Consider the following 12478-nt stretch of genomic DNA (forward strand, 5'->3'; position numbering starts at 1 on the left):
AGAAAGAGAGAGAAAGTTGGGCTAGAATACTATTAATAGTATTTGTCCCCTTTTTCTAGCAAGTATTTAGCCATTGGATCAATTCTTTTGATCATTTCTAACAGTTGGATTAAATATTATAACCCGGTGGGGTTCTAACCCGACAATTTCTCATCCAAGATTAAAAACTTGATAGCAAAAAGGGCAAATACTATCAATAGTACACCAGCCCAACTCTCTCTCCCTCCCTCCCTCCTTCCCTATATATATATATATAGTCTTGTGTAGGAGAACAGAGGCTTCCGTGCTCCTAAGCCTTTTCGATGATAGAGCTTCCGAATCAACGATCATCTCCGTTAGACTTGATCTAGCGTATTTGAAGTACCTAGAAAATAAATTTTGTAGTTTTTCGATATCATTTACCTAGCGATCTAAAGGACTCAAAATCAACGGTTGAAAATAAAAATTTTCACAAAAGTTATGATTTAGTACTAAAATTTTCGATCAGAGATATTAATTGTGTTGTAGATAATATCAAGAATTTTCTATCAAAATTTCATCTGATTTGAATACTTCTATACTGTTAAACATGCAAACGACACACATCAACCATTAAATATTATTGATTTTGAACCCTTTCGATCACCAAATAAATGACATAAGAAAACCGCAAATTTATTTTCTAGGTATTTCAAATATGCTAGATCAAGTCTAACAGAACCGAACGTCAATTCAGAAACTCCATAGTTGAAAACGACTTAGGAGCACGAAGGCCTCCGTGCTCCAAATAACATACAAGATCTACTCTGTGTATATATATACACACATATGCACGTGTATATATATATATATATATACACATATATATNACTATCCTATTAAGAGGACGGATGACTTCGTCCTCCTAAGTCGTTTTAGATAATAGGAATTTCGAATCGATAATCAGAATCGTGAAAGTTGATCAAAAATATTTGAAGTGTCTATAAACTAAATTTCATGGATTTTAAAAATTATTTACGTAGTGATCAAAGGATCACAAAAACCACAGTTTTTTACGGCCTATATGAGCCCTTTATTTGTTTAAAAGTGTGGAACAATCAAAATAGCTTGAATTTTTTATAGAAAATTTTTTATACTATTTAAATAATGTTTGATAACTCCAATTACGAATTAAAAAAGCCTAACATCTATTTTCACAAGGTTATTCGTTTTCGACCGTTCATTTTTCAACTCTAATGAATTTGATAACGAATTTAAAATTTATGAAATTTAGTTTCTGAACGTTATAAATACTCTAGATCAACTTTCACGATTTCGATCATCAATTCGAGATCCCTATCATCTAAAACAACTTAGGAGGACAAAGGCCTCCATCCTCCTAAAAGAATAGCAGCTGGACTCAATATATATATAGAGAGAGAGGGAGAGTGAGAGAGAGCGTTGGGCTAGAATACTATTAATAGTATTTTCGCCCTTTCTGCCTATCAAGTATTTAGCATTGCCAAATAATTCTTTGAATCATTTCTAATCGTTGATTAACATATTAGTAAAACCTAGGGGTGGGTCCTAACCCCCTACAAATTCTCATCACAGGATTAAATAACTTGATAGCCAAAATGAGCAAATACTATCAATATACTCACCGGCCCAACTCCTCTCTTTCCCTCCACTCCCTCTATATATAATATATATAATTATATATTATAATATATGTATATTAGTATATATAATATATACACACACTAGTAGGTCTTGTGTGCTATTAGGAGCACGGCATGGCCTCCTCGTGCTCCTAAAGCCGTTTCGATTATAGAGCTCCAAATCGACGATCGGCTCATTAGACTTGATCTAGCGCGTATTTGAAGTATTTAAAAATGAAAATTTCGTGATTTTCGATATCATATACCCAACATCGAAAGGTTCAAAATTTAACGAACTTTTAATGGTTTGAACCGATTGCACAGTTTAACGGTGTAACAATGACTTAAATCAAAAGAAATTTGAGAATCAACAATTCTTTTATAGACTATTTACAGCAATGACAATACCTTGATCAAAAATTTAGTGCTATATCACCACTTTTTGTGAGATTTTTATTTTCAGCCGTTGATGATTTTGATCCCTTTCGATCGCTAGGTAATGAGTATATGAAATCACAAAATTTTTTCTAGATACTTCAAATACGCTAGATCAAGTCTAACGGAGCCGATCATCGATTCGGTTAGCTCCATCATCAAAAACGCTTAGGAGCACGGAGGAGGCCTCCGTGCTCCTATAGTCACACAAGACCTACTCACAAACATACATACATACATACATACATATATAATATAGGGCGTGTTTGGTTTGCTTTTTTTTCACCCTGGAATCGGAATCGGAATGGGTAAATCCGTTTGTGGGTTTTGGTACGCGGAAGTCCCATTCTGATTCCGATTCCCGAGGAATGGAATCGCCCAATCACCTCTTTTTCAATCCGCCTAGGAGCCGGATGAAAGTTGAATCGCGACAGAATAGATATTATTCGGATTAAATTATTTTTTCAATTTTTTTAATAAAAATATGAGTTAAAATTTAAAAATTAAATATATAATTTAAATTTTAATTTAAACCTAAATTAAAAATTAAAATTTAATCAAGTATTTCGAATCTAACTTATGAATTTGAATTTAAATTAAATTTTAATTTATATAAAGTTTTATTCAAATTTTATTTCAAACTTAAATTAAATTTATGGATTCAAATTAAAATTTAAATTGTAATTTTAAGTTTGAATTTGAATAAATTAAAATTTAGTTTCATATTTTGAATTATCCACTCAACTTCAAAGTTTATTTTCTTTTAAAAAAAATAGATTTAAAATTTTGACATTGTTTCAAAATTTTGATGTAAATTTTTAATATTTAATTTTTAATTTGAATTTAAATTAATATATTATAAAGATAATGTTAGTATATTAATTTGATTACGTTTTTTATATCCACCTGAACCAAACACTGATAATGGAAATGATTTATTCCGATTCCGATTCAGGTGATGAACCAAACAGAATTAGGTAATGAGTCATTCTGATTCCGATTCCAGCTTATTTTGATTTCGATTCCGATTCCGACTCCGACTTTGAACCAAACACGCCCATAGAGCTAGTCTCCTATACTATCTATAGTACCGGGGCTTCGGTACTATAGTCTCGTTTTCGATCTTAGGGTGTTCAAATCAACGATCCACATCGTTAAAACTGATCTAAGGTATTTAAAATTTTTAGGAATAAAATTTTATATTTTTTCGACATAGTTCACTTTATGATCAAACCATTTCAAAATTGTCAATTTTTCAATGGCTGCTATGGCGAGTTTGGAGTTAAACGATGTAGAAGAATCTAAATTTCTTCAAATTTTGATAGAAAATACTTTAAACTATCTAGATTAAGGTTAACAATCCTAATCTTGAATTTAAAAATCCTATTCTCAAATTTTAAAGATTATTCAATTTTCACCGTCCATTTTGACATAATTTATTTACTAAGTAAACGATGTCGAAAAAAACTAAAATTTTATTCCTAAGAACTTCATATACCCTAGATCATATTTAACGATGTGGATAGTTAATTTTAACACCCTAAGATCGAATACGAAACTATAGTACCGGAGCTCCGGTACTATAGTTCTATACACACACACACACACACACACACACACACAAATATAGAATTAAGCTCCTATGCTTTTAAAAGTACCAAGTCATTGGTGCTTGTATATTTTCGGCCCTTGGATTAAGGGATGTGCGTTTACGATAATAGTGGTCCCCCAGGGTTGAGTGTGTGGTTGGTTGAATAGTATAATCTAACAAGTAGAAATGGTCAAAGGGGTGAATTTAACAGCGCAAAACTTGCAAGCACCAAGTGCTTTGTGCTTTTAAAAGCACCAGACCCATACTCCACGACCATATATCTATATAGAATTATGCTACTATACTATCAATAGTACCAAGCGCTCGGTACTATTGAGTTTTCGATCGTTAGATGAAAGGATGTGCGATTAGGATGATAGTGATCATCTAGAGTTGAGTGGGTGGTTGGTTGAATAGTATAATCTAACGGATGGAAATGATCAAAGGATAGATATAGCGACAGAAAACTCGATAGTACCAAGAGCTTGGTTCTATCGATAGTATAATAGCCGAACTATATATACATATATATATATATGTATACATATATATATATATGTATACATATATATATACATATGTACATATGTATACATACATATTTAGGCTAGGGCTACTATATTCTTATGAGTATAGAGTCCTTCATACTCATAAGTTGTTTTCATTGATTGAGCTTCCGAATCGACGATCCACTCCGTTAAATATGATCTAGAGTATTTGAAACTTCTAGAAAATAAATTTCGTAATTTTTTGAAATCAAAATAAATTTCATCAAGCGGATATAAAATGAATGGTCAAAATTGAACGACGTCTTAAAAATAGATGATCGGATCCTTCAATGTAAGATCGGAGTTATTAATCTTTATCTATGTAATGAATAGAATTTTCTATAAAAAATTCAACCAATTTCGATTCTTTTACACCGTTAAACTAGCAAATATTCCATACCAGCCTTAAAATTGGTCAATTTTCGTGACTTTTGATCGTAAAGTACATGATGTTGAAAAATTATAAATTTTGATTTTTAACGTTTTGAATGCTCTAGATAGCGTTTTAACGGTGTGGATCGTCGATTCGGAAGCTTATCAATCGAAAACAACTTATGAGTACAGGGCAATCGCTACTCATAAGAGTATAGTAGCCGACTCTACATATATATATACATAATATATATAATTATATACATAAATAAAATAATATATATATACTATAATAAATAATAATATATATATATAGAGTTAAGCTGTATACTATCGGTAGCACGAGGCTCCGTGCTACCTAGTTGTTTCAATGATGCGGCTTCTAAATCGACGATCGCTCCGTTAGACTTGATCTACACTATTGAAGTATTTGGAAACTAAATTTATAATTTTTCGGATCATTTACCTATCAAACAAGTAGTCTAAAAATAACTGCTGAAAATAAAACTCAATAAAAAATGACATAAAAGACTTAAATTTAAGATCAGAGGTACTGATTTTACTCTAAATAGTGAAAAAAATTTTCTATAAAAATTTCATCAGATTTGGATTGTTTTACACAGTTAAATTCACAAACGCATCACATCTACCAATAATATTGTCAATTTTGAGACCTTTTGATCACTAGCCAAATGATGTCGAAAAATTATGAAATTTAGTTTCCAAATACGTTTAATAGTGTAGATCAAGTTTAACGGAGCCGATCATCGATTTGTAAGCCACATCATTAAAAACAACTTGGTAGCACGAAGTCCTCCGTGCTATCGATAGTATACTAGCCTAGCTCTATATATGTATGTATGTATGTATGTATGTATGTATTCTGAAGGTGTAGGAATGATTATTGGAGGTATTTGAGTGTTTCGGCGCAAAACGAACTCGAAAGAGAATCCCCGGATTACAAGGCTAACTTTGATCGAATTGATCAAAATAAGGCGTGAATATGATTTGTGGCATCCCCGAATCATTTTGGAGGTGTGGGGATAGTTAATGGTATGTTTAGAAGGTGGTTAGAGGTATTCGGAGTGAGAGAACTAACCTCGGAACCTAGCTGCTGCCCAAGTGCAGGAATTGCACTGGATACCGGTACCAAAACAGGGGAGTACCGGTACCCAACCCCGAAAACTGAAAGTATTGTAGATAGAATTTCAGCTTTTGTGAGGGGTTTAATAGCAATCGTGTGAGCTTATCTAAAACCCCAGGTCATCACCAGCTTCCCTATGTGCAGGGACTCTCTCCTCTTCTTCTCTTTTCCTTTCTTTCCTTTTCTTTCTCTAACCTTATGGTGGGTGGTTTTGGGAGAAGGAAAGTTGATGAAGTGGTATTTTTGGGCTATTTGGAGATTCAAAAGCAGGGAGAAAACCTGGTGGAGAGTGAATCCTGAGGTAAGATTATTATATCTCTGTGATAGGATTTATGTTATTTGCCTTAAAAGGGATTTAGCTTGGGTTTTCTTGGGTTGCTATAGCTTGTTTTGCCATAGAATCCTAGAAAAAGCTAGTGTATCCTGTGTGAACTTTGGCAGCTGGGAGTTAAGGTGAGCTATCTTGCAATTTATGGTTAGGGCTTAGTGTAAATTCCCTAAACTACTTGGTTTTGAGGTTCTTGGGTTGTTGAGGTTAAGATTACTATATATGTTCTTGTGAAATCTGTATAGAAACAGGTTATGTGAAGCTTAAGTTTGAAAATGCAATTTTGTAGGATTGGAGACCTAGCTTGAAATTGATCTCATGGAATCCTAATTGAGGGTAAAACCGACGCGTTGGGAGGCTCGGATCGGCGTTCCAACGAGCCTACGGCAAGCTAGTGAGGAAAAACCTCATTTTAGCTTCGTTTGTCGCGAGCGAGGGGTATGATCGTTCATAAATCGCGGGAGGTGGTTATCTCGCATCCCGACATCAATTAGAGGTGGGTGGTGCTTTCCGAAATCATCGAATGACCTATTATGTTAATGTCACTTTTCTTGAGCATACATGTATATGTTAGTTGATATTCATGCATTATAGGATTGAGCTTGATATGTAATTATATGCAACATGTGGTTTAATTGTATGCTTTGGAAGAAAAATACATGTGGCCAGTGGATAGTAAACATAGAACCCTATAAATGTATGAACTTGTGTTAGACTATGAAATAGTTGATAAAGTGACATTGTGAATAGGCATCCATGCATTATAGGGTTGAGGTTAGTTTGTGGCTAAATGTGAACAAGTTGGTATATTTCCAATGTAGAAAACATGTGGAATGACACGAACCATGAATATAGTACCCTATGAATGTGTAAACTAATAGTGGACTATGACAATAATGAATGGCTAAAATGAATGGCAAACGGGCTCTGTTGCCACTCATTTGTTTTCGATGGTGGAGCCTCCAAATCGACAATCGGCACCGTTGATCATGATCTATACCACATAAAGCATCTAGAAATCAAATTTCATACTTTTATGATATTTTTCTCTTCTCCATCAAGTGGACACAAAAATGAATGGCTAAAATGAATATCCTTTAAAAAGTGATGATCAAAATCTTGTAATCAAGATCAAGAGTATAGATTGTTTTAAATAGTTCAAAGAATTTTCTAACCAAAATTCAATTGATTTTAATATCTTTACGCCGTTAAATAAAAAAAGCCTTATATTGACCATTAAAATTACAAATTTTGAAACCCTTTGATCATTAGGTTAATGATGTCGAAAAGATTTGAAACTTAGTTTCTAGATACTTCTAGTAGTGCAGATCATATTCAACAGTGCCGATTGTCGATTGTGAGTTTGGAGGCTCCATTATCAAAAACAAATGAGCAACAACGGAGCCTATTTGCTACTGATAGCATTCCAGCCGGACTCTATATACATATATGAATATATATATATACATATATGTATATAGAGTCCAGCTACTATACTATTATGAGTACGATCGCCCTCGTACTCATAAGTTGTTTTCAATGATAGAGCTTCCGAATCGACGATCCACACCATTAAACGTTATCTAGAGCATTTGAAACATCTAAAAATCAAATTTCATAATTTTTCGACATTATTTACCTTACGATCAAAAGCTCACAAAATTGACAATTTTTAACGGCCGGTATGGAATACTTGCTAGTTTAACGATGCAAAAGAATGGGTGAGAGAGAGAATGACAAAGAGAAAAGGGGAAGAAAGGGTTCGAAATAAGGAATTTTTTCAATCCCTTAACGAGTTGGAAACTTGGAATATATTGCAAAAATCCGATACCCCTAAACTCAAAGCCTAGACCAATATAACTAAATTTATCACGCGACGCACACTAAGCCTGGCGCATGCCTCAGAGGGGCACCAGTGGGCACGCCTCAAAGGGGGTGTTGCGCCTCAACTGCCCTAGGGTGCTGGGGCCGGCAGGAACCTAGGCATCACAGACACTGACATGGAACACGGGACACGACACAACTTGGACACCGTGACTTTGCAGCTTTCAAAAAATTAGGACACGGGCTTGACATGGGCACCGCTAATAAAATATAATATTATTAATATAATATTATGTTCATATATTTTAAGAAAAGAAATTCTCTACCATACCTAATTTATATTGTCAAAAAAAATTGTATGCATTCATCGAAAAGCTAAAATATTTATCATCTTACATTATATATGCATGCAAAAAGTGAAATAAAAATGTGTATATATTTTTTTTAGTTGTATACGCTATGGATCGGCATTGAACACGCGTCCGAGGAATGTCCACATCAGACACGTCTGACACGGACACGGGCGTGTCTGACACAAACACGCAAGGCTTATAGAAGTATCCGTGATACATAGGCCGGCACCTTGTGCCTCAAGTTTGCCTGTCAGTGTTTGAAAAGGCACAAGGTGCAAAAAAGCACAAAGCTCTTCTGGAGCCCAGGTGCGAGGCGCAGAGGCATGCACCTCAAGAAGGTGAGGCGCACTTCTAATAAAAATAAAACACTCTTAACAAGTCTAGTACAAATTGACGTTTTACATAAAACAATTCCAAAATTGCCAAACAAAAATAAAATAACCATAAAAAAGTAAATAAATCACATGCATAAATGTTCTCGAACTAAAAAGAAAAACATATGTTTCAACTTTCAACTTAAAAGCGCTTGTTGCCTTGTTGCCGTTAGGGGAAGAGAGAACGACCAAGAGATATAGGGAAGAAATGGTTCAAATTAGGAAAATTTTCAATCCCTTAAACATATGAGAATATATATTGAAAAAACTCAAGACTCGAAAATCCAAATCTTAGACTAATAAAATTTAAACATCACGAGGCGCGTCCGAGGCACGCACCTAGCGCCTCACCTGAGGCGTGTGCCTCAAACCCTAGGCCCACACCTCAGCTACTCTGAGGCGCTGAGGCCTGCGCCTCACGCGCACTTTTTCAAACACTGGCGCATGTCAAACACTACTAAAAGTGCAGGCCTCAGCGCACTTTTTCAAACACTGGCGCATGTCAAACACTACTAAAAGTTCAGGCGACCATCTAAAAATATTTAAAGTAGTTAATTTTTAAATTAAAGTTCACGCACCTATGTAAACATCAGATATAGTTCAAGTACCCAAGTGACTTAATTCCTTTTCCTAAATAATGACCCAATTTCAAAACTCTCTTCATGATTCCATACAAACTTAACAAACCAAGACTCAAAAGTCTGTAACTTGACCAGCGAGAGAAATTAGTACCTACTTATTATACTTTCATTTCACATTGAAGTTGTAATAATAAGATAATGACGTCCATATAATAAGCTTCCAAAAAAATTGGTTCGAGCTAAGGCAGCATTACCTCCAATTTGAGGCCCAAATTTCTTACCATAATAGATGCGGTATCTAAGGGAATATGAAAGCTCTATAATTTGAAAATAAAGGAACTCCCTAGCATCAATAAATTTGAAACATTTCTTACAGATATAATAATTTGTTAATAACATGTCTTGAAATAAAGAAAATGGTCATTTAATGTCGTAAAGCAATCAACAAATGACTAAGTTATCTCTAGAAAAGAGAAAAGCAAGAGGACATAATACCATCTTACTTTCTGATACCTTTCTATTTAAAAAACTACCATTAACTCGTACAGGAATAGGATTAGTTAACTTCCTCAAAATCTCTTGCATATGTTGACAACTTATCACTTTGATGTTTAGCAACTTGAAAGGAAAAAGAAGTCATAGTATACTCATTATTCACCTAGAAAAGACCAATTTTTGCACCAAGTATTACCAACGGCCCTCAGATTCCCTAGAATTGTGTCCGAATCTTACACCATTATTTGTTTATGTAAATAGTTAATTAATTTGTTGTATTAGCTAGGAAGACACTCAAATAAATGGAAGCAAATTTCCCCTTTCCCACCTAAACAAACATAGGCACACCGCAAGTTTCAAGCACCAGGACCTTACATTCACGCATAACTGGTGACAACCGTAAACATCACAAAACAACCAAAAAGAGAAAAAAATTCTGCTTACTAATTGTTGTGTTCCCATAAGCCAAAACTAATTAATGCGTTAGCTGGAGCTATAAACTATTATTTGAACTACAAAAGATTAGTGATCAAAAGAACTACCAAGATGGCGCATCAGCAATGCTTAACAAAGTAATAAACAATGAATCAGCACATCACAACATAAAAACATCTACACCTTGATGATTGCTAGCAATAGAAGCTTACCTCAAATGTTGCTTGGGTACATGAAAACCCTAACCTTTGCACCCTACATACAGAGAACAAAACAAGAGGGTTAGCCTCAAGGGACAACTATGCTTTACGCCACAAACAAGGAACGGCAAGGTCATTTTGGATTCGCACCATAGATTTGGGGGGCAAGTTGGACTTGAACTTGGCGCGAACGACGCCGCTGTTGCCGTGCGGGCGCGTGACCTTCCCCCATATGCAGCGGTAGTGGGTCCCCTTCGACTTGGTCTTCGCCTTGTAGATGTAGGCCATTCTCTTCCCGCAGTACCACGCCACCTCCTCCTTCGTGTTCACGCCCTCGATCTGGATGAGCGACGTGTTCTCATACTGGTTCGATTTCGATCTAAAATCGCCCAAAAAAAATTCATCAAAAAATTACCAAAATTAGCACCAAAAAAAAAGAAAGACGGATCTCGATCCATTCTTACTAAATTCCAATACGAAATCGTAGCGAGGAGATATCGCGTACCTCTTGTATCCGAGGATCGTCCCGCGGACGTACAATCTGCGATTATTCGGTGTATAAGAAGAAAAGGAGAATAAGAATGATTGAACGGTTATTCGAGTTCTAGGGTTAAGAATTAGGATTTGAGAAAACTGAGAAGAGAGACCTGACGCGCTCGCCCTGGCGCCCCTTCACCATTGTCGCAGCAAACTAGGGTTTAGGGAGTGCGAGATAAGAATGGAGGCGACACTGAAGCGAAAACCCTAACGTGTGAGGGAGGGGGGTTTGTTTATATAGGGAGTGCCACGAAGCCATGATGAGCAGATTCTATTTATCGGAGGCGGTGGAAATGGCCTGGTAATTCATTTTTAGGTTAATAAATATAATAAATGATAAATATTATTTTATATTAAATTTTGATGTTTTTAAATATATTTTTACAGTTAGAATTCATTAGAAAAAATAAGTTAACCATAGGCTAAATACTAAATCCTGATTAATTTTTAACATTTTTAACTCTCTTATATTATACTATTATAGTTTTTGGAGAAATATATTTGTGATAGAAAAACTGAAAATATAAACAATTCTTCTTATATTATACTATTATAGTTTTTAAAAGAATATTTGTGATGGAAAAATTAAAAATATAAACAATTCTCTAACGATTCTCCAATAGTAATAAACCAAAGGAATATATTTGAAAACATCAAAACTTTTTGTAGGGATAACATATGGAAGTTGAACTTTATAGGAATATATTTATTTTTTTTTTTTAGAGAGATAGGTAGCACGCTACCCGCTTCGCTTATTTAATTTAGAAATAAACTTAGTAGGAAATGTGAATCAACTAGGATTCGAACTTGAATCTCGGGTACCAACCACCAAACCCTTTGTAGGAATATATTTGTCATTCACTATATTTGCAGGAATCTGTATGAAAGTAGCCCTTCATGTTATTAGTCCAAATTCTTTCACAAGTACAAAATCACGCTCATACACAAAATGAGTTTTGCCATCCCACGAAAATGTTATGATAAGGTGTCTAAGGAAAAGAATCTTTTTATTTTAGGGCTAAGTGTTCGTTTGTTTTACCAAATATAGAGAAATAATAATTTGGGAGTTCCCTCCGAAGCCTCCCCACGTTTGGCGCGGGGCTTCGGCGGGGCCCACCATTTTTTTTTTCGGCTTTCTCTCTCTCTCTCACTCTCTCTCTCCACCCCCTCCCCGGCTCTCTCTTTCTCTCTCTCTCTCTCTCACCCCCTCCTTTGTCTCTCTCCCTCTCCCCCTCTCTCTCTCTCTCCCTTTCTCTTTTTTTCTGCGCGCGCGGGGGGTGCGGGCTACCCGCACATGGCAGCTCCCTCCCCTCCGGTTCTCTCTCTCCCCCTCTCTCCCTCTCCCCACCCCAAGCCCCCCCCGTTCCCCACTTCTCTTTTCTCTCTCTTCCCCGCGTGCGCACGACTCTGAGCATGACAGCTCGCGCCCGACGGAGTGCGCGCGACCCCAACGCCCTGCGGGCGACCCGTTGCACCTCGCGCGCGCCCGAGAGAGGAGAGAACCCCCTCCCCTTTACCATTCCCTTCCCCCCTCCCCCCTCGTCGGCGTCTCTCTCTCTCTCTCCCGCCCCCTTTTTCTCCCCTCTTTCCTCTTCCCCTCCCGGGCTTTCTCTCTCTTTCCTACCTCCTTTCCCCTCTCCCA

At 35.9% G+C, this 12478-nt stretch overlaps 1 protein-coding gene across 1 annotated transcript in view; it reads right to left on the reverse strand.

Moving 5' to 3' along the window:
• LOC109712217 (60S ribosomal protein L35a-1) overlaps positions 1–11090 on the reverse strand; it is a 14660-nt gene extending 3570 nt beyond the window's left edge. Inside the window, exons 1-4 of the mRNA XM_020235664.1 lie at positions 10947–11090; positions 10805–10840; positions 10450–10678; positions 10312–10354 (exon numbers count right to left, since the gene is read on the reverse strand). Coding sequence (XP_020091253.1) covers positions 10313–10354; positions 10450–10678; positions 10805–10840; positions 10947–10978 — 339 coding nt within the window. The 5' untranslated portion in view covers positions 10979–11090 and the 3' untranslated portion in view covers position 10312. The remainder of the gene's footprint in view (positions 1–10311; positions 10355–10449; positions 10679–10804; positions 10841–10946) is intronic.

The sequence above is a fragment of the Ananas comosus genome, linkage group 6 (assembly GCF_001540865.1).
Source record: "Ananas comosus cultivar F153 linkage group 6, ASM154086v1, whole genome shotgun sequence".
In the NCBI taxonomy this organism is placed as follows: domain Eukaryota; kingdom Viridiplantae; phylum Streptophyta; class Magnoliopsida; order Poales; family Bromeliaceae; genus Ananas; species Ananas comosus.